Below are 20,880 nucleotides of genomic sequence, written 5' to 3'. Positions count from 1 at the left end.
TAGATGGTCATCCCTCCAATCTGTAACCCAAGCGTCAAGCGAGAGGGAAAAGAAATTCATCCCAAAGGGGGAGGCACACAAAGAAGACGAAGAGGAAACACCTACGTGAACTTCCCACGGGAAGAGCGCATTGAAGTAGTTTACAAGGCTTCACATAAAAAAAAAAAAAATAAATAAATAAAAACAACTCTCTTGGAGAGTGAGATTTTCCCACCCAATTGATGAGGAAACGAAAAATGGAAGAAGAGAATAAGGTACAAGCGGAACTGCATATCCCCACATGTGAGAGAAAAGTGTCTTGGCGTCTGTCCGCCTACGGGTGCCGACCCCCATGGTGTAAATTTTGTGGTTTCGTTTAACTTCCATTGTGCCACTGTATAAAAGGGGGTAACGTTGACCATGAGGCAGCCCCCACAACGAGAGAACAGTCAATTCACAAAGGCGCGTTGAACGTGATTCGGTTCCCCCCTTCGCAGCTGGTGGAGAAGATGATCGAGTTTGGCTACCCCAAGGAAATCAGCCTGAGGGTTATCAAGAAGAGCCGTGCGAAAACGAGTAAGTTACGCAGGATGGCGGAGCGGCACCGACCCGGTGGTGCCTCACGGGGATAGCTAACCGATGGCGTGCTGGCTACACGATGTGCTGACGATGCAGACACGCTTCACACAGGCGCATCCCACATGGTGAGTCTTTCCCCCCCCTTTCCACAGTCGACGAAGTGCTGAACTGGATCGAGCAGAGCGAACAGAATGGAGGTGACGGAGGTGCAGCTACTCCTCCCGAGTATTTAAACGATGAATACGGAGGAAAGAACCCCCCACACACAACAATAAGAACAACTACTACTACTACTGCTACAACTGCTACTACTACCCTGGATAAGGGTGAAGGCAAACCCAAAATGACCCCAGAAGAAGCACAGAGAAAAGCACTGGAACTACAGAAAAAAATCAGAGAAAAAAAAATGATGAAGGAAAAAGAAGAAGAAATACAAAAAGAAAAAAACCGAATTGCTATGGCCAAGGAAATGCAAAGAAGAAAAGAACAAATGGAAGAATTCGAAAGAAAAAAATACCTCCAAAATTTGGAAAAAGAAAAAAATGAACATAAAAAGGAAAAAGAAAAACAACTTGAATTGTTAAGGAAAGAATATGAAGCCAAGTTTGGCATCGCATACCAAGCACAGAGTGAAAAAAAAAGCATCAAAGATTTAACAGAAAATGAAAAGAGGGAAGAAATTGCTATTTTGCTAAATAGCTTAAAAAATAAACACAAGGACAAGAAGAACGAATTACTTAGCTCGCTAACCATTTTGAAGACGTACTTTTGCAACATCAGGGATAATATTTTGGAAAAGAAATTTCAAAAAATTAAAAAGCAGAATAAGGTGTTCCTCGAGAAGATTAAAGTGTACGAGGAGATGCTACAGGTGTTTTTGCTTGTCGGGTTTGAGGACACAGGTGAGAAGCAGCACAACAAGCACACACGTCTGGCATGTGCGCCAACATGAAGTGAAAGTGAAAAGCTGCTCGATGTAGGCAGTGTAGTTGCCACATAACCAGGGCACCCCACATGGTGAGTTTTTACCCCCCCCCTCGCAGGCGACTTCTACGAAATTAAAAGCTTCCCAAACACGTACCTCATCGCGTCGGCTATCAAGTTCATTGATTTAATTATGAAGAATTTGAATTAGTATGTGAGGAAAAAAAAAAAATGAGCATCCAAACAGGGGGTCCGACTCCGGGCCAAACACACTGAGACTTTAAAACAAAACGAACGTTTTTTACTGTTACACATAAACAAGGGAAAAACGAAGAATGATTTCCGCACTTAAAAAAAAGCCCCCCGCTTCTTACCAAGGAGGTACACATACACACACACACACACACACACAGGTGCGTAATGATGTGCGTGCCTTTTTCTCCTCACAAATCGCAGCTAACTACAAATTTACAGGGCGCACACTGTTCAACAGCGCAAAGGTGGCAATTTTAAACGACCAGAATGATGCATTAGTTGGAGGCCAAATGGACGCATCGCCCAACGGTGCGCCAATTGCGGTAGACCTGTTCACCTACGAGCTACTCTGTGTGTGTACCCCTCCTCCTCCCCCCTGTTTTTTCCCATGTTTACCACCCGAGCAATACTAGCCGCCCTCTCCATGCAACGACTGACATAACGGCGTGTACACCCAAGAGACTAACAACACATGGGTGAGGAAATGAAAGAAGTAAATATTTTCGCTCTGAAAAAAGAAAAAAATCTTGGAATACAACTTGAAGTAGATATACAGCAGTTCCTTTTTGTTTTTATAGCTGAAGGAATTGTAGGCCTCCACTAGGCAGACGTTCATGTCTTTTTTAAACTGGATGACTTTTTTGTACGTCAGGTATTTCAGGTTCCGTATGTCCGTGATGTTGTTTCGCTGCGGGGGTGCAAATGTGTGTGCATACGTGTATACATATGTGTACGTGTGTGTATGTAGGTGTGTTTACGCATGTGCGTTGCTAGCCTCTTTCATTTCCCTCCTTTCTATGCTCTATTATTGCTCTCCCGTACGCGCCATTTGCGCGATGGCCTTACAATGAACAGACACTGGAGTTTCTTTTTTATGTGCAAGAATTTATAATTGTGTAGAAAGAAGATTGCCCTTTTCAAGTAATAGAAGGAGGCATTGTTTCTTCTGTGGATGATGTTGTCCTCATAGTTGCTTCTGCCTGTCAGGGGGGGGAACGCGTCACCATGAGTGTGCGCCGTTGCAAAGTGGAGACGGTTAAACGAGTGCACACGGAAGCAACTACACAAGTGCATTTTATCGCGTTGCCGCGCTGCATGTTCGTAGTTGGTTTTCCCTCGGGGGGGGACACACATCCGCCGAAACTTACTGATGATGCCGTATTTGATGATCCTGTATAGCAGGTTTTGCTGGAAGAACTTATTTCGTGTGATGATTTCGCTGCAGTGTTTTACAATTTGGTCGTTTTTTAAAAATAGGGGGTACTTTTTTTTTAGGTACTTGAGGAGCTTAATTCCTATTGCACATAACACGAGGAGAAAAATAACATAAATGCATGAACGGACGTGCTTGGTAAATTGGTGCGTGAATCTCATTAGTCTGACGGTATGTTTTTTTAAAGGGGGGATGATATAAGGGGGGGGGCGTCGCCGTGGCTTCGCAGTCGCAATGTGCTAGCACGTTCGTTCCTTTTTTTGATTGTACTTTTTTCTTCCGTTTCTTTTGCCGATCGCGCCCCTCACACTACGCAGCCGCTCCTCTTTGGCTGGCACACCTCACTCCCCACCCGCCTCCGAGGGTTCCGTCCTGTCCGAACGCAACTACCCTCGTTGGCAGGAACCGGGCAAGCAAATTAGCAGGTGAGTTGGCAGGCGAATTGGCAAGCGAATTGGAAGGCGCGTTGGAAGCCGAACTAACAAAGAGGTGTAAACAAACGGAGCGCGTCGACGAACGAATTTCCCTACCGCCGTTGTTGCTTCCCTTCTAAGCGAAGTGCTCCTGATGGGCTGCTTCAGTTAGCATACGGCGGTTGGTTGTTCCTCCTTGTGGCCAACTCTAAGTACAGCGCAAAAGTGACGCCCGCGGTGTTCGACTCCTTCCCGTGTGTTGTGTTTATGTTATGCTATGTTGTGTGTGTCGATGCATGGCGGGTTATTTTCTTCTGCTTCTTCCTTCTGCCACAATTATCATGGTTGTTACGGTTGTCGCTTATTTCGCGTTTTCACCTTTTGTCACTCTTCGTCACTTGTTCATTTTAAAAAATTCCTTCCCTCCTTTTTACCACCTTGTTGCTTTTTCCTATATGCGTTTAATTTTTTTCACTTTGCGTTAAAATAAATTGCGGCCACGAATGTACATTTCGCGTTATCGACTTGGTTACGCGAGAACTTGGGCATCCCTTTTTTTTTGCGAAATGTTTCGTGGATGTATAGGTGGTTAGCATTTTATTTTTCCCCTGGTCAAGCCTGGCGTTACTTTTTTTTTTTTTTTTTTTTTTTCTGTTTCACCCTGCGTTTTGGTGTGACCCGGTGGGCGCGAAACGTGCTTTTTCCTGCGTAAACCCGAGTAACTGCTCATCGGATAAGTTCAATTAACTTCGTGCAACTTGGCTAAACTGCCCTTTTTGGCCTTCCCGCGCTGCTAACCAGGGTGTTAACCTTTTTTTTCACCCCCTATGGTAGTTCACCTCGGGATTTTTTTTTTTTTTTCCCTACTCACAGCAGGCCACACATGGGGATGGCCAGGGGGGGGTGGAAATAAAATGGAAAACCGCTATGCAGTGAAAAGTTACACTTTCATTGTATAAAAAAGATGAGAACAGAATTTTTTTTTTTTTTCCCTAGCAGATCGCCGCTTACCACAGAAGTCTTGAAAAAATGCGTAACCCCTTTTGTGTGCGTCGCGGAGCCCACAATGGTGATGAAGGAGCGACGTGGGCGCCACGCATGTGTTGTGTTGTCATTTGTTGTGTGGCCCTATGTTGTGCACGCGTGTGACCCCTTAGAGAGAGAACACCGCTGGCCATGTGCCCATCTGTCTGACTCCAGCGAAGCCTACTTGGTGTAAACTGTTATGGGTTGCCTCCCCCAGGCAGTGAGGGGCGAATGAAAAAATTGGCAAGCGCCAAAAGTCTGAGCACTTTCTGTACAACTGTTTTGTGACGAACAAGGGGGAACACCCTGGGGGAGAAGCAGGACAAAAAAAAAAAAAAATAATAAAATAATAAAGTAAAAAAAAAAAATAAATAAAACAGAACATTTCGTGTTGTGTTCACCCAAAAGTGTTTGAATCAAAGAGGGGGAGATTAAATACGTGAACGAACAGGGCTGTCTTTTTTTTTCCCACTCTTTCTCGAGGAGCAACAACGATTGCGTTCTTTCCCCATTTGTTTCTCCTCCTACGCTGCGATTGACCAGTGCACGAGGAAAGAAGCAATGGAAGTGAGAACAAATAACAGAGCATAAGTCTTTCTGTTTACCCACGATAGGCCTTAGATGTGTGACACAATTGGGTAGCCCCTCTTTTGTTACAATGGCGTTTCCTTTGCTTATTTTGTTTTCCACTCATTCGATCTGCTTATCTGTGCAGTTTGGCAGCCGAGCTCGCGCTCCACTTCACCGATAAAAAGCTCCACAAGAGAGAACCACCCCCCCCATAAGACACATATTCCATTTTTAAAAAGAGCAACATAGGTTCACTTAAGTGTGTGACAGCATACTAGCTTAGTACAAATTGGGAAGGAAACAATTTTTTTTTTTTTTTTTTTTTTTTGCAAAAAATTTTATGGCTAGCTGGTGTGCAAATTTTTTTTTTTTTTTTTTTCCCACATTGGCGCAATGCACACAAAGGAGAAATGGTAAAATAATCCTCAACGGTATGGACATGGACAATTTTAAGGAACGGTGAAAAGGGTCATTCATTTCGCGTGAGTTCCTCTCGGAGGTATGTATTCCTTTTTGGGTAACCATCCGCGTGTTGTGCGACGGTGCGTAAAGACATACCATTACCTGCGCAGTCTTAGCCAAATTGGCTGCTACTTTGCACAGTGGGTAGAGACGTGGGGAAGACGCATGCCCATTCATTTGTGACAGCATACGTTTTGCTTTCTCCTTGGGGGTCCTTTCATTTCCGCATAGACATGTAAGTGTAGACAGGTCTGTATTGTGGTTTTGTTTGCCTCCCCAAAATTGGTGAAGACACAAAGGTTCATGTCTTTTGCAATTGATGTCACAGCTGATGTTTCCCTGGCGGGTGGAGTGACGTTCTTCTTTTCCTCCCCCTTCCCCCTTTGGCGCAGGGACGATGGAGGACCAGGGCGACTGCATCCTCACCTTCAGTTCATACGAAGAATACGTGAAGAGCAAAATCACACCCGCGGATTTGTTCTACATTGAAGATGTAAGTGGGATGGCAGCGCGTCCGAATTGGTTGCATCGTCGAACGGGTTGTCCCACTTGGCATGCTCTATGTCAACCTGCAAATGGTGTGTCCTCCCCTACACACGCATCCACACGAACCGTTTTTTCTCCCCGTCCCGGTGAAGGAACAACTCGTATTCGAGATATTCTCACTGGGATTGCAAAGCAGAGGAGTACTAAGCTGCGAAGACTTCAACAGTACTTACCAAAAGAAGAAGAAAAAAAAGGAGAGTTTGAAAAGAGCGGAGGAAAGAAAAGCAGACGTCGTACAGTATGATATAAACTCTCTAACTGACCACACGATGAATTTTTTTTATGCAATAAATTGCCACATGCATTTCTGTGAAGCAAACAGAATTTGTTCCATCCTGTTCATCCGTTATGTTAATAAGAACCACTCGGAGATCAGCTCCTACATAGACGTAAACACTGAAAAGGTCAGGCAAAAAATAAAACAGAAAAAGTACATCTACGCAAGTAAAGATGACTTGGCATATTTTAATTGGCACAATAATTACAGCTGTACAAATGATAGCGCAAATTTCCAGATGGTAGTGAATAAACAAGTGGGTCTCCTTTTTAAATACACACGTGGTGGGAAGTACTTCACTTTGAATCCTGTGCGGAGGGGGATGAAGATTCGGCTGAGCGATAATATAAGCGAGGGTCGTATATCGGTTGGGTTGTCTACCGGGGAGGAGGAAAAAATGATAAGTTTGTGTGACGGGGTGGAGCGCGTGGAGCTCCGCGATGCGAACTATTTGCAGTGCATCCTGTACGTTTTACGTGTGTAGGGGTGGCAATAAGAAGGGGGAGAGTCATCTTATGGGCACCACTCCCTTGGACCAGCATAGCCCCATTTTGCTGCACTTGATTGTTCATTTTTTTGGTTCCTTTTTTTTTGCGCACCGGCCGCGGTAGAAGAGGCTTTTCCAAGTAGAGTCCCCCCGGAGTGCACCGCCCCAATTGGGGGGGGGATGCATTAATAAGACGTCCACATCCCCGAAATGGTGTTACTTTTTTTTTTTTTCTTCTCTCTCCTGGATGGAGTACAAAGGGAGAAAAAAGCATAATTTTGCAAACGCGAAAGAAAAAGCAATTTTGTGTAAATGCATGTTTGGAAAGTAATTTTCCCAATTTTCCGATTTGCCCACCTGGACGGTGCGTAGAAGGAAACTACATAGATAAGGCACACGGGAAGAGGAAGGACTTTCTTCGTAGAAGGGCCTACCCGTTTTCATTCCTTCTTGTTGAGAAGTTTCCAAACGCGCTGTTGTGGAGAGTGTGTGTGGAAAGGGACACACCCCTCGCAAAAAGGTGAAAAAAAAAACACGCATATACATATATAATATATACATATATTATATATATATATAGGGGTCATATAGCATCCACACGTTTCTATACCCGAGTAGCCACTGCTGCGATAGCGTGGATTGAAGAACCTGTTGTATGTGGAAAGAATCATGAAGGAGGAAGGCGACCTGAGAATTACTTACGAAGAGAAGGACCGGCTGCAAAAGGCATTCAGGCAACACGAATTCCGAGCGCTATTTGATGACTACTTTGATGAGGTCTCAGATGAAAAGTACCGAAAGGAAAAGGAGGACTACCTTTTCACCTTATTCTTTAATGGGGAGCTGAAAAAAAACCAAATAATCATCGAGCCTACTGTAGCCTTCTGTGTGAAGACTAAAATTGTGTACTCCAATCAGACACAGCAGAAAATGTTCGTAAATATTTGTTCTCATGAGGGGATGCACTGTATGTCCTTTGAGGGAGATGGGCGGGGCAGGTTGAGCATCCCCTACTCCCTTTCGCAGATGAGGCCGGACAAGACGGGTAAGCAGGGATAAACTACCAACCGGTGTAAGCTACCAATCAGTGTAATGTTGCCAATCTGTGTAATGTTGCTAACCCCCTCCCGCAGGAAAAGGCGCGTCCTGCCTCACCGTGGACTGCTGCACTAACCCCTCCACCATAGACATGGTGAGGACGCACAACGAGATTTTGAACTACCTCCTGGAAAACGTCTGCATGAACATTGAAAAAAATATACTAAAGGATAGGGAGAAGATAAGCCGGGACTTTAAAATATCGAAGAAGATGGTCTGCAAAGGAGGAAAGCCTTTTGTCCTGTGCATTAACAAGGAGTTTCTAAATCCCTCAGTTGTGCTGGACGTGCAAAGGAAGCTAGAAAGCATGAGGAGTAAGTTTGAGAAGGAGCATGACACCACGACGCCGTCGAAAGTGGAAAAACTTTTGTCAGGAAGTAAGGTGAAGACGGAGGTGCACGTGGGGAAAGATCAGCAGGAGGATCACCAGAAGGATCAGCAGGTATATGCAAAGGATAGCGAGCTAGAGACCATTGCACAGTGTAGTGAACACGACGAACAGATGGAGCAAACAAGGAAGACGCAAGTTTTTGTCACCTACCAAGGGTCCATAAACGCAGCTTCTTTATGGGGACAAAACGAACACCCGAATGTGTGCATAAGCTTACCAGAGAAAATTAAAGTTTCTATATGCACTAAGGGGTGCGTAACAAGAGAAAATATATTGCTGCAGATTGAGAAGAAAAAGGTGGAGGTGAAATTTGTGAACTGCGATGAGGATGACGTGGTGGCTGATCTCCCTTACCCATGCAACGTGCAGGACTACTCCTGCGTCATAAGAAGGGACAAGACAAACATCGAAATTTACCTCCATTTGTGCGAAGAGTTCGTTAAGACGTATGCCAAGAGTTTGTATGAGAAGTACTTTTCCAGGCAGGAGGCGGAGGTGCACGTGGCAGAGCTGGACTACATCGACGACGTGTTGCAGGGGGCGGAGGCGAACACGGCAAATGCGGTAAACGTGGCAAACGTGATAGACGTGGAAAACGTGGCAAACGTGATAGACGTGGAAAACGGGTCCAACTTGGAGGACTCCCAGGTGCAGTGCGCCGAGCAAGCCGATGTGGAGTTCCCATCAGGGGAGGAAAAAACAAAGGAACACACGGGCAGCGTAGGAGAAGAAAGGATCCATAATGACTTAACCCCATTTGAGGAAAAACAATTTTTAGACTTCTCCCAAGGGGAGGAGAATATAAAAAGGGAACTTCCCCCCGCTGATGAATCTGAGTGTACAATGGAGAGGGAAGAAATAGATGTGGCGGATAACACCACGCCATTTTCTGAGGTAGGAAAAAACAATGAGGAAGAAAAACAAAAGGAACACATTCATTGCGCGTTGGGAAAGAGAGAGGATTCACTTGAGGGGGGGAAAACTATGTCCTCTGATTGTTCCAAAATAGAGATCATCAATGATGATGCTACCGTTGCAACAAAGGGAGTGGCCCCCCAAAGTGCTCAGTCATCACCTGGATTGGTCCACAAACATGGGGGAAAGAAAGCAAACAAACTGGTCGAGGAACGTGAAAAGGGTGAAATGCTCACCTACGAAGTGGACCCTAATGGAGGACAGTCTCTGCTAGACATGCAAATGTACGAGACTATGGACATGGCGGGGGCCTTCTCGTGCAGCTTGTGGACGGCCTACTTGTAAAGGGGGGAAAATGACAAGTTACCAAGTTGCCAGGATGAAAGAATGAGAAGGATACGCGGAGAGCGCTTTGAATTAGAAGTGTGCATAATTTTTTTTGTTCCTTTTTTCTTTTTCCCTACTGGGCGGATACGCTACGTGACACCGCGAAAGGCCGGGCAGCTCGTTCGATGCTTCCCCTTGGACGCCACCCTTGTGTGTGTGTCAAGCGAGCTAAAAGCCCTCGAACGGAGGGAAGTAAAAGCTGACCCGGCCCCGTTCACCTGAACAGAGAATTTTCCTCAACAAACAGCAAAAAATTGAAAAAAAAAAAAAAAAACCTTCTTACGGCACAATTTTAAAAAAGGCTTTTAAAAAGTTCGTCGAGTGTGCAAAACGCACATGCAGGTTTTTGGTTCACTGGTTGGTGCGGGCGCGCGTAGCAGGTGTTACGCAGGGGAGTTTCCAACACATTCGCTGATATTTGTGCTGATTCGCACCGAATCGTGCACACTTCTGCTCGTTCCGCTACTTACGCAGCTGACGCTTCCCCCCCCTAGTAATCAAAATGGAGCTGTGTGTTCGTGACGGTGAACTCCTCCACGAAGAGCTTGGTTATGTTGACGATCCGCACGAGGCCGCCGCTGCTGTTGTCGTTGTACATGGCGTACTTAACACAGCCCAGGATCAATTCAAAGCACTCCTTTTTGCTCATGTTTTTCTTGTACTTGTCTTGGAGGTAGGACTGTATGTACACACTGCCACTTCCGCTAACAGCGTAGTCGAACCTTTGGACGATGCTTCCGTTTAGGTTAATCGAATACAGTTGCTGCTTCTTGTCTTTGTCGTATCCTCCTAGGATAAGGCCACAGGAGAGAAAATTGTTGTTCGCGTATAGTAGCTTCTTCGTCATGTGGGCAACATTTTCAACTAGCGGATTGAAGTCCATAAATTTATCTTCGTAAAAGTATTTATGCTTTGCGACATAATTGGGATCCCCGTTCTGTGCTAAACCGAATGGGTTATTAATTGCACTGAGGTCGATGTCTTCTTCATTCGCGAGGTCATCCGTAATGACGTCGTCCTCGTGAAATCTTCCTTTCTTTCTATTTTCACATTTCATTGATAAGCAAAAGTGCTTAATGAGTTCGATTACCTTCTGACTGTGTGCAGAAGCTCCACTACGACAGGCATATATGTTTTCGTTAATCCTGTTTATCTTTCTGGAGCACTTGTTGCTGATGAGTGTTCCGGAGGATGTCCTGGTGTCACACGCCAGCATGACTCCATGCTCATAAATTATTCCTATAATAGTCGTGCCGTCCGAAATGGGCGTCTTAATATCGTACGGGTCTTCCCTCAGCGGGGCTCCCATGAATTCGGCCTTCATGCTTTCGACTTCCATGTTGGGTGCAAAAGGGTGTACAGAAATGTGTATATATGCACGTATTTATGTGCACGCTGCGTATACGCACGATTGAGTGAGGGTTAGGAAGAACTACACAGCTGTGCCCGGCCAGTCAAACGTACACAACGTTGACACACTGCATAAGTGCTTATCCTGGCAGGTCAACCCTCCTCCCACATGCGCGTCAAATGAAATTTCGGCCGCTTGGCTTCTTTCGCATAAGGATGATAAAGGATAGCAACCGCATTGCGCTAGGCGATTGGTTACTTAGGAACTTTCATCAAAGTCACACAGCTCTCTTCGTGTTACCGCATTGGCATACCAAAAATGTGATACGAAATATGCCTGACTGTTAGCCAAAAAAAAAAAAAAAAAAAAAAAAAAAAATTATGAACCGTTCATAATTTTTATTTTGTCACGATGGGTGAAAGTGGCCCAGAGAAATGTTCACCCGGCGGGGTCCTCACGCATAACTTGGTTTGCTACTTTCGTGTCACACGAAATGGCAAAAAAAGGGTGGTACATCTTTGCAAATTGTTTTGCTATTACAAAATGTGACGTTTTGTACTGTTTCTAGTTTCTATTGAGCATGGATGGAGGGTGAAAGAAAAAAAAAGAAGCAAAAAAAGGGCACAAAATTGTATGCACAAGTCAGGTTATTTTTATTTTATTTTTTTTTCTTCGCATAACCCGCCAAGTGCTGCATTTCACTGCGAGCTACTTGGGTGTAAACAAATCTCCTTCCAATTTTCAAACCTGCACATACACCAGCGCGTACGTAGTGCTGCACATGGAGAGTATGCACAGGAACATGTACCCACTGAGGGGAACTCCGTTGCGCGCAATGGTTCCTCTATGTAGGTAACAAAGGAACTCTTCGATCGGTAAGGGTGTAGGGACAATTTCGCCATTCCAGCAATTGCGCCTTTGGTTTTGTTTTGTATTTGTACGGGGAGATAATGAAAGGTATAACCGCCTATTTTCTGCTTCCTGTTCCGACGTTTTACGCAGTTGAAGGGTTGGGTAAGGCGTGCCCCCAATGGAAGTGACGTATTATTCAAGGGAGGGAAAAGGCAATAGGGGCAACAAGGGAAGAAACAAAGCCAACTCCATGTGCAAACACACACCCAGGCGGGAGGAACTCCTAACGAGAACTCAATCCACTGCATAATCGTCAAACACACAGTTCCACTCATCCTTGGTCTGGCCAATCGTATTCTTAAAAAGTGAATGTGAAAAAGTGTTAAAATTGGAGAAGTGGTGAACGGTTAAACGGTGAACAACACGTGGTCAGGCAAAAAAAGGTGCGAAGTGTGCGCAAATAGGCTAGTGGCAAAGGGGAAGGACACAGCTCATGTAGCATACCATTACGTGCTCGATTAATCCATTTTCGTCGTATTCGCGCAAGTTTAGCACCTCCTTACGGTCGCCGAGAACGGTCATCACCCCTGAAATGTTCCTGTGTAGGTGTGAAGTTGTAATGGTGGGGTGGCAGTAAAAAGTGTGTGCCGTGAAAGTTTTTCCGTGTGGTGAGCCACTTATGTATGTGTTGGCTTCACGTTTTGTGCGGGTTAAAAACACAGGGGGGATGGACGCTAACGGCTACGCCTTATGCTGAAGGGACGCCATTCCACCAACAGCAGTGCCACAATTGGACGCCTCACCTTAAGTAGACCTTTACCTCATCCTTCAGCGGATTCGTGTTGAACTCGGCCACTTCGAACAACTGTGTATTTTCATCATAGGTTTGGCTGTTCATGTCAGAAGAAATTTTTACGTTGTTCTCTTGTTCGTACTTCTCATATATGTACTCTTCGTCGGCGTAGAGGACAAAAACGTAGGACGGCAAATGCCGTAGACAACTGTCTGCCTGAAGATTGGTGCTGGGGAACCCTTCAACCACATACCCCCGCTTTTGCTTCGCGTTCAGCTGATTTATATTGCTTTTAACGATGGAGCAGATTAAGTCGTCACTTACTGGGAAAAGGGGAGGTGCAAAATGGGGGTAATGGTGGTGTGGATTATTTGTTAAAAAAAAAAAAAAAAATAGCTAGCGAAAAGTGCTGCTCCAGTTAGCTATTTTTTTTTTTTTTTTTCTTTGTTAATAAAATGTTCAAAAAAGCTATGCATAGTCATGCATGTTGAGAAGAAGCTAATAGTTGAGGTACGTCCAATTGGGGGTGAAAAAAAGGAATAGTGGCTCATGTTTGTTTTAACGTAACAGTTGTTTATGTTCATCCTTATTTTATCTGCTAAGACGCGCACATATGTATGTGCCTGTTCGTCTCACCCCTCCACCCCTCGTTGCGTACCTAACTTTTTGCTTGTAGAACTCTCTGCAGCGTCAGCTACTTCACCAAACGTGTAAGACTCGATCATGTGCGAGGCACTGAGGTGGTAGTAGCTAAAGCAGCTGGCAATCGCAGAACATAAGGTAGGAGTAATTTTCAGCAAAGGAGGGCCGATCACAAAAATTTTGTTCAAAAGGAAGGAATAAATGTTCTTGTATATATACAAGTACACATTTTCCGGTTTATTTACCAGGACATTTTTTAAAATAACATCGAACAGTTTCTCCACTTTTTTTTTTCGAATGTATTCGTTCGTTTCCTTTTCGTAGTTCTTTAACGTTTCGCTGTCTAGCAGGGTTTCCATTCTGTTTTTTTTTTTTTTTGTAACAGCGTTGAGAGGATGTAAATGTATCTATGGGGTGAACTTGTTGGGCCTAAACAGTGCAGGTTAGCACTCCTTTCTATGGGCGCACATGTGTTGGTTTCCGTTTGTGGGAAAGGCATGCAAATGGAGTCATTTTGGGGGGAGAATAAGTGACCATATGGACCAGACAACGTCACATTGCAAATGACCGATTGACATTTAAAATTGCAGTGACTGCAAGTAACGTATGCAGAAGGATAATCATTTTACGTTCCTGGGCATGCAAATACCGCTCCCCGCACTTTTTTTTTTTTTTTTTTTTTGTGCATTGTTATATGTCTTGGTATGGCATCCCAGGGGAATTTCCCCAGTTGAAGTTTTCGCTTCCTCTTAGTTGCATCAGTTATATGTTACAATTTACGGATTGCCTTTTCACTTTTTTCCTTTATAGAGAACGGTACGGAACGTCTGGAAAGTTCGCCCGAGCAATCACACGTGCAGCGGGACAAACCCGGATTAACCAACGGTGGAATTGAAATGAGTGTTGGAGAAAAAATTCACAACTGTAACCTTTTTTTCGTGGACAGGGGAAAGTAGCTAGGCTGTCACCACAGGAGTGCGGCGAATCCGTGTAAATACATACATGTTTTCCATGGTGTGTAAACTTTATTGGCAGGTGTTGATGGACGCGTCCGAAATGGCACTATTTTCTTTTGCCTTCTTCAAATTGTTGGATACACAAGCATGTTTCGATTTGGGGGAAATATATATTTTTGCGCGTTTCCCCTGGTGTTCATTTTTTTTTTTTTGCCTTTCCCGCGCAGTTCACAGTTTACACTGCGGGGAAAATTGCGCACATCGGAGGGAGGCTATCCCGCTCCGCGCAACTTGGTTTTCACATGTGGGTCCATTTAGAAAAAAAAAAATTCTTCCATGTGACATTCCATGTAACATTCCATGATGTGGCTAAAAGGTTGGTAAATTTCCACCACTCTGTGTTCATAAAAATGTAGAAAAGGTTAAAGTCAAATTTGGTGAACAAAACGGATGGCAGCGGATCGGGGGAAAGTTGTTGCTGGAAGAGGTGTCCCCGCCTGTGTTGTTGATGTTTTCCAAAAACGGGGGAAATTTCACATTGTCACGTACACGTCGCTTTGCACAATGGTTGACAAGCGTTTAAAAAAAAAAAAAAAAAAAAAAAAGGAATTGCTGGAGGTGTGAGTCCACAACGTTGGAAATGGTTCACCCCACTGTGCTATCACGCTGGTTCCAATTTTTATGTGGAGTTTGCTCAGGACTCTAACACGGTTCCCGCGTAAATGCGCCGTAAAAAACTGATGTAAAATTGGTTCAATTTTTTTTTTGGATGTTTTCCTCACTTCCTTTATTACTCCCCTTTTCGCTCCCCTTTTCCTTTGTCGCGCCTTTGTAGACCGTCTCACACATTTTGCATATAAAAAAAAAAAAAAAAATACAGCACGCACATTTGTACATTTGCACATTTGTCCTTTTGCCCATTTTAATTTCCATTTTTCTGTTCCATTTTTTTTAATTCTCCATAACGTTGTGCTTCTGCATTTTTGCGCCTTTACAATTTTCCGCTTCGCGCTCTTCCGCTTTGTCCTTTTCCACTCCCCCAGCAGTTAGCAAAAATGATATTAAAAAAAATTTACAATGGTCACTTCCGAAGGGTACCCTCCGGGTGAGTTTCCTCAAAAGGAAAGGGGAAATGGCCCTGAGGAGTTGCGGCGCGTTTTTTGGGATTGCAACTCCCAACACATCATCGCACTCACTGCGATGGTATACACAACAACCAGCAGGAGCGACGTTGTTTAAATTTCTCATACTTGTTCTTTTCCCCATAACAGAGACAAGGATGAGAGCACCTTCACCACGGAGAAATCAACAGTGAGAAATTTTCAAACGAGAGAAATATGTGAGGGGTGTGCGTGCGTGTGTGGGAGAATCCCTCTATGTGCAGATGAGAGTGTGTAGAAAGGCGGCATGTAGAGCTCCTACATTGGGTACTTCCCTCAGGGTGTACTCCGCCAGGCTCGCTTTCCTTTTCGTTTCACACCCCTGTGGAGTGTGGTTAATTCTTTGTGGGCAGTTCACCCTCACTCATTTGGCGACCACGCACGCACCCTCTTTCGCAGGGCGAGGAATTCAGCGAAAGCAAGAGCTTCGAAAAAAAAGGTAAACTGAATTAGCAAAAAGGTGGAAAAAAAGGGAGGGAACAGAATGGGAAAAGATTGGCAACGATATTGTGGTCCATTGACATGTGTGTACACAGACGCGAGCTCATTCTTCTCATTGGCTAGTTACAAAATTGGACTTTTTTTTCTTTTTTTCCCGCAGATTACGGAATTGTAGACAACATTATTTACGGAGCAGGTAAATGTTCGAGTCTTTTTCTGACGCGTTCAGAAAGAACCATTTTGGGCACACGTGGTGTGTGTTGATTTCACGATTGTGGTTGCTTTGTCCCCTTGCTCTGCCTTCACTCATTCCTTTTGCTCCTCCTCCCGTTCGCAGGCATGGGCGTTGGGGCAGTCGGACTGTCCCTGGCGGTGATCAGTTCGACTGTGATCGCTTCGACGTTGTTATTCTCATCTTACTTTTGCGCCAACACGTGTAACGTAAACGAAGAGGAAGAAGAATTATCGGAGGAAATTTTGTAGAGCGCAGCTCCTAGCAGTAACAAACCGTACGGGTTACATAACTGTTACAGTGACAGGACCGTTATAACATTATCGAGATCACCCCTACAGTCACCGCTGTGCACACATCGACAGTCTACCCATGCATACATGTCCCTTTTTTTTGTGTGGAAGAGGCCCACTCCTCCTTTGAGTGTGCCCCCTTTCGCCCAAGTTGCACGCGCATCACTTCGACACAGTTCACATTAGTTCATGCCAGTGTACATCCCCCCCTGTCTGTCCCATCTGCATGCTTACTCTCCATTTTTTTTTTTAACATCTTTAAAATTATAACGTGTTCATACCAAACGTACAAAATAGGGAAAAAATGAAACAGAGGTACTGAACAAATGTTGAAATTTGAAGGGGGAACAAAAAAAAGGAAAATAAAAGAAATAAAAAGAAATAAAAAGGAAATGACAGAAGGACATCATCGGAGGTTAGTAGAGGGTACCCACCCAGCCAACTAGCCAATCACACACATGTGCACAAAAAAAAAAAAAAAAAAAAAAAAAAAAAAACTCAGCGTCAGCTGTCCTCAATAATTTCGTCCACCTTGTTGTTGCTGTAGCATTCTGCGGGAGAAAAAGAAAAATACGTATTTGCAATGGTGAGTTATGTACTTCCCTTGTGGTGCAACAGAACAATGGGCTCCTTCACCCACGGTGAGTCACTTACCAATTATCATGTCCATGTATTCGTTCTTGGAAAGGATCATGTACTCGCAGGGAGTTTCTGCAGGGGGGGAGGCAGATTGGAAGATTGGAAGGTTGTCAGGTTGGCAGTTTTTCCGCATGGAAAACTTCCCGCCTGGGTTGGACAAGTGATACATTTGTAGACTTACCTGCGATGCAAGTGCTCTTGTTAAAGTAGACGTGCTGGGTGTACCACTTCTTAAATAGAATGTTGATGTTTTTGTGAATGACATTGGAGTTCGTATTGGAGAGGCCAGTACGCAGTCCACTGCCCATGGTGCTGCCTGTAGCGCTACCGATAGCGCTACCCAGACCGCTACCTGTAGTGCTGTGTTCCATTCTTGGGTGGACGCCCTTGTCCTTGGAGAGGGAGGACCACTTGTGACGAAGTGGGTCCTTCTTGTCGTCGAAACTTTTCCTTTTAAAGAATAAGGATTTTTTTTTTTTTTTTTCTTCTTCGTAATTTTTGAGAACGTTGATTCTCTTTTCAATGGTACTGTTAAACAGCTCGATGATGTTGCATGGGCCGAGGGCCTCCAACGCAATGATGCACTTATTCGCGTGGACATTACTCTTTCCGTTTTTTATATTTTTCACATGTCCCTTCATTAGGATGATTGCGTAGTTTAAGAAGGTGTTTTCCTTCAGTATGTATTCATTTTTCTGAGCGGTTTTTATTTTCTTCCTTTTGATGCATTTACTGATTAGCTGCGTGTCGATGTACTTGAAGTAGACGCTCTCCTTTAGGAAGGTGATGACTTCCCGTTTGCAGGATGGCATGAGCGTGTGTTTCTTGGTGGGCTTCGCTCGCTGGGAATGGTGCGTTGAGAGCAACGACGGCGACGAAAGGGATGACAGTGACGATGGGGGGGAAAGTGGCTTCTTTGGAAGAGGATCAACTTGGGTTGTTTCACCTTGGGGTAGTGCACCCTGGGGTGGTTTCCCTTGGGGTGTTTCTCCCTGGTGCTTCCCCCTGTCGAGCGATTCGTCCGAATTTTTCCAGACGAAGTTCGAGGGGATGTTGGTGCCCTTCTTAACACTGCGGAAGTCAAACTCATCTGTTATCTCCTCCTGCAGCAAAATTTCGATGACATCCTCCAGGGTGATAATTCCAATGTGGGCATACTTCGGATCCGCATTCTCATCGTAAATGACTTTTCTCACCACGACGATATGATTACTGGCACTTTTAAAAAAGCTGAGCAGAGATAAGATGCTCTCATTGTAGTCTACCCCGTAGATATACCTTCCAATATGTTTTAAAATATACTTCACTGGGATTTCTATGTCTTTGTTTCGGGCAATTCTAATGTAATTTTTTATGTCCAGGAAAATGTGTTGCATGTTTTTTTCTTTATTGAGATTTTCCTTTATCATGGTGCTTTGTGAGATGTACCTGTTTCGTCCGTGGTTGGAGGCGATGTCGCTGATGCTGCTGCGCGCAGCGCCGCCTCTGTCTGATTCGCTCGGATCATTCGGATGGTTTGGATCGTTTAGGCCGTTTTGTTTGTTTGCATCGTTTAGACCGTTTTGTTTGTTTGCATCGTTTGGTTTGTTTGTGTTTCCGCTCGGAGGGTTCTTCCCATTTTGTACGCCCCCCTGGGTGGTACCTCCACTGGGGGGTGATCCCTTTGCACTGGGGCCGCTATTTCCGCTCTTCCCTGTGCGAGGCTTACCCTGTAGAGCTTTCGTACCGACGAAATTTCCATCTCCCCTTCCTTTCTTATTCATTCTACTGTAGTACTTTATTTTTTTTTGAATGTCGGTGAATACAACCTCATCGGGGGAAGAGGACTCCTGATCTTCCTCTCCACTTAACATCATCTGGTCGGACAGGAACTCCACGAAGTTTACGTTCCTGTTTTTGTGTTCGTACGGGTTTTTGTAGGTCTTTTTAATTTTCTTCCTCTTTCGGTCTCGAAGTTTGGACGGGTTAACGATCTCATCCTGCTGACCTCCTTGTCGCTGTGCTTTCCCGTGTATGCTCTCATAGTAGCTGCTGCATCCGAGGCGCTGCTCCCCTTTGTTCCCCTCCACGTTAATCTGAACTTTTTTTTTTTTTTTTTTTCTTCCTATCCGAATTTGACGTGCCACTTCCTCCAATTTGATCTCCGCTCGGTTCCGTCTGTTTGGTTTGCTTCATTTGCTTGGTCTGATTGGCTGCCCTCCCGTGGGGGCTATGGTCGATGTTTATTTTCACCTCGTGCGGGTTGGAGTCCTCCTGGTGGGGCTGCATTTCGCTGTCCGTGCTGAGGTGCTCATCGTCGCTGCTTTTAAGGTGGACGAGTTCCACTCCGTTGTGGGGTTCATCCTCCCCATGGTCTGCACCCCCCACGCCGTTTTCCTTCCCCAGGGTGCTGTCCCAATCGTTTTCATCATCTTCCGTGTCGGTATCGTAGCTGCTTCGATTTGGGCTTGAGGGATGTTCTCCTGCGTGTACTTTCCTCTTATGTTTGCTATACGTGGTGGACGACTGACTGGTTCGACGAGGTAAGTCAACACACTTGTCTGACTTCCCCCCCTTTGTGGAAGAAGCGCAACGACCAAGAATCTTCGACCCATCATATGCATATATTCTATTAGCGATTCTAATTTTCTCCGACTTTAGCTTAATTAAGTGAAAGATGCCGGTTCTGGATCTCTTTTTGTAATACTTATGTTTGTTGGTGTTTCTCCTTTTTCTACACTGGACTAAGGAGTTGTTGTCGAAAATTATTTTATTTATGCCAAACCAGATGTTGATGAGGTCCTTTATGTGGATGAGGCCGACAACACATTCTGAGTTGCATCTGTTCAGGACAGGTATTCTGGAGAACCCACTATTTAGAATCCGTTTTATCGTTTCATAGTTAATGAAGCTGTTGTAGTCTATCCCAAAGACGTAGTCTATGTCGGTCATAATATGCATGACCTTGTATTGGGACATTTCCAGGGCGCTCACAACAATCTTGGCTTCGTCCTCGTGAAGAATGTCTGCTGCGCTTTTGTGCATATCGACCAGCGCCTTCAGCTGCTTCTTGTTGTATGTGTTCAGCACGTTCTTTCCTGGGGGGGCAGAAGTGGCAATGAACAAGTTGGAATGAACAAATTGGAATGGAAAAGTTGGAATGGAAAAGTTGGTGCTGACGCAGGTGTAGAGGGGGTAAGCTTCTGCCGTCCTGTCCTGGGCGTACCGACGAAGTGGTCCAGGATGAGGCTCGTCGGTTTGGCAAAGATGAAGAGACAAAACTTAAGGCAGTGAATGAGGGGGGCGAAGAAGCCACCAATGGCCAACCCATGTTTGGAACAAATGGACTGTGGAATGATCTCCCCGAAAATTGTAATGATCAGGGTCGAAATGATGAACGCCGTAACACCGTCGGTCAGCTCGCCTAGGAGCAAACTGAAAGCAGAGTTCACCATAACGTTGGCTGTTATAAAGGTAACGAGGATCTCATTTGTGTTGTTGCGAAGAGGGAGGATCTTCCTGGCGTTCTTGGCGTTGTTCAGCTCCTTCTTGTCTTTTTCGGACACGAGGATAAGCAGGTTCAGCTGCAGCGTATCCAGCATCATTATTCCGAGGGAGAGGCCTGGCGGGGTGAACAATCAGGTGGGTTGTTAGGTGGGTTGTTAGGTGGGTTGTTAGGTGGTCACTTTGGTGGGCCGCCTCCCGGTTTGTCAGCTCACCTGAGAACAGGGCACTCAGAATCCCACACACGACGATACAGGTTATAAGTAGCCATAACTGCATTTGAAGGGAACGGCGCAGTTATCGGTTAGGGGGTGACGGGTAACGGGTGGTGGGTAACTATTCGTGGGTTAGTGTTTTTCCCTGAGGGACCAACTCGAACGGGGGGTGAGTGGTCAGTAGTGAGTGCTGCCTTGTCTGCGTTGACCGCACGAAAGGAAAAAGGCTTCTGTCGGGGGTGCCTTCAATCAGAAGTAAGCTACTCGCCAGTGGGCCGGTAACGGTGTGTACGTGTAAAAG

General features: G+C 45.1%; 8 protein-coding genes across 8 annotated transcripts; 4 read left to right on the top strand and 4 right to left on the bottom strand.

Annotated features, from left to right (window-relative positions):
* Positions 1–236: 236 nt before the first annotated feature.
* PCOAH_00015890 (Uncharacterized protein) lies at positions 237–1,915 on the top strand (the record flags this gene model as incomplete). The annotated part of the gene is made up of 4 exons (XM_020058398.1): positions 237–254; positions 477–555; positions 711–1,460; positions 1,602–1,915. The coding sequence occupies 4 exons, from the start codon at positions 237–239 to the stop codon at positions 1,691–1,693; spliced, it is 939 nt and encodes a 312-aa protein (XP_019914115.1).
* A 231-nt stretch (positions 1,916–2,146) lies between these two features.
* PCOAH_00015880 (Uncharacterized protein) lies at positions 2,147–3,111 on the bottom strand (the record flags this gene model as incomplete). Its single annotated transcript, XM_020058397.1, has 3 exons — positions 2,147–2,425; positions 2,584–2,717; positions 2,886–3,111. 3 exons carry the CDS (start codon positions 3,109–3,111, stop codon positions 2,147–2,149), a joined length of 639 nt encoding a protein of 212 aa, XP_019914002.1.
* Positions 3,112–5,478: 2,367 nt separating this feature from the next.
* On the top strand, positions 5,479–6,725 carry PCOAH_00015870 (Uncharacterized protein; the record flags this gene model as incomplete). The annotated part of the gene is made up of 2 exons (XM_020058396.1): positions 5,479–5,914; positions 6,060–6,725. Coding segments are annotated over 2 exons (762 nt in total), but the record flags the coding sequence as incomplete, so codon positions are not given.
* Positions 6,726–7,400: 675 nt separating this feature from the next.
* On the top strand, positions 7,401–9,480 carry PCOAH_00015860 (Uncharacterized protein; the record flags this gene model as incomplete). Its single annotated transcript, XM_020058395.1, has 2 exons — positions 7,401–7,776; positions 7,865–9,480. 2 exons carry the CDS (start codon positions 7,401–7,403, stop codon positions 9,478–9,480), a joined length of 1,992 nt encoding a protein of 663 aa, XP_019913950.1.
* A 532-nt stretch (positions 9,481–10,012) lies between these two features.
* PCOAH_00015850 (Proteasome) lies at positions 10,013–10,861 on the bottom strand (the record flags this gene model as incomplete). The annotated part of the gene is made up of 1 exon (XM_020058394.1): positions 10,013–10,861. The coding sequence occupies one exon, from the start codon at positions 10,859–10,861 to the stop codon at positions 10,013–10,015; it is 849 nt and encodes a 282-aa protein (XP_019914275.1).
* A 1,158-nt stretch (positions 10,862–12,019) lies between these two features.
* Positions 12,020–13,801, bottom strand: PCOAH_00015840 (Adenylate kinase; the record flags this gene model as incomplete). Its single annotated transcript, XM_020058393.1, has 4 exons — positions 12,020–12,082; positions 12,230–12,323; positions 12,529–12,841; positions 13,177–13,801. 4 exons carry the CDS (start codon positions 13,517–13,519, stop codon positions 12,020–12,022), a joined length of 813 nt encoding a protein of 270 aa, XP_019914172.1.
* A 1,370-nt stretch (positions 13,802–15,171) lies between these two features.
* Positions 15,172–16,200, top strand: PCOAH_00015830 (Uncharacterized protein; the record flags this gene model as incomplete). The annotated part of the gene is made up of 5 exons (XM_020058392.1): positions 15,172–15,221; positions 15,388–15,427; positions 15,676–15,715; positions 15,878–15,913; positions 16,055–16,200. 5 exons carry the CDS (start codon positions 15,172–15,174, stop codon positions 16,198–16,200), a joined length of 312 nt encoding a protein of 103 aa, XP_019913986.1.
* A 546-nt stretch (positions 16,201–16,746) lies between these two features.
* PCOAH_00015820 (Uncharacterized protein) lies at positions 16,747–20,643 on the bottom strand (the record flags this gene model as incomplete). The annotated part of the gene is made up of 6 exons (XM_020058391.1): positions 16,747–16,793; positions 16,897–16,953; positions 17,063–18,985; positions 19,008–19,958; positions 20,087–20,482; positions 20,580–20,643. The coding sequence occupies 6 exons, from the start codon at positions 20,641–20,643 to the stop codon at positions 16,747–16,749; spliced, it is 3,438 nt and encodes a 1,145-aa protein (XP_019914265.1).
* Between the last annotated feature and the right edge of the window lie 237 nt (positions 20,644–20,880).

Source organism: Plasmodium coatneyi, chromosome 7 (genome assembly GCF_001680005.1).
Source record: "Plasmodium coatneyi strain Hackeri chromosome 7, complete sequence".
NCBI lineage: Eukaryota > Apicomplexa > Aconoidasida > Haemosporida > Plasmodiidae > Plasmodium > Plasmodium coatneyi.
The sequence above is the reverse complement of the archived record's forward strand: the minus strand, read 5'-3'. Positions and strand labels throughout refer to the sequence as shown.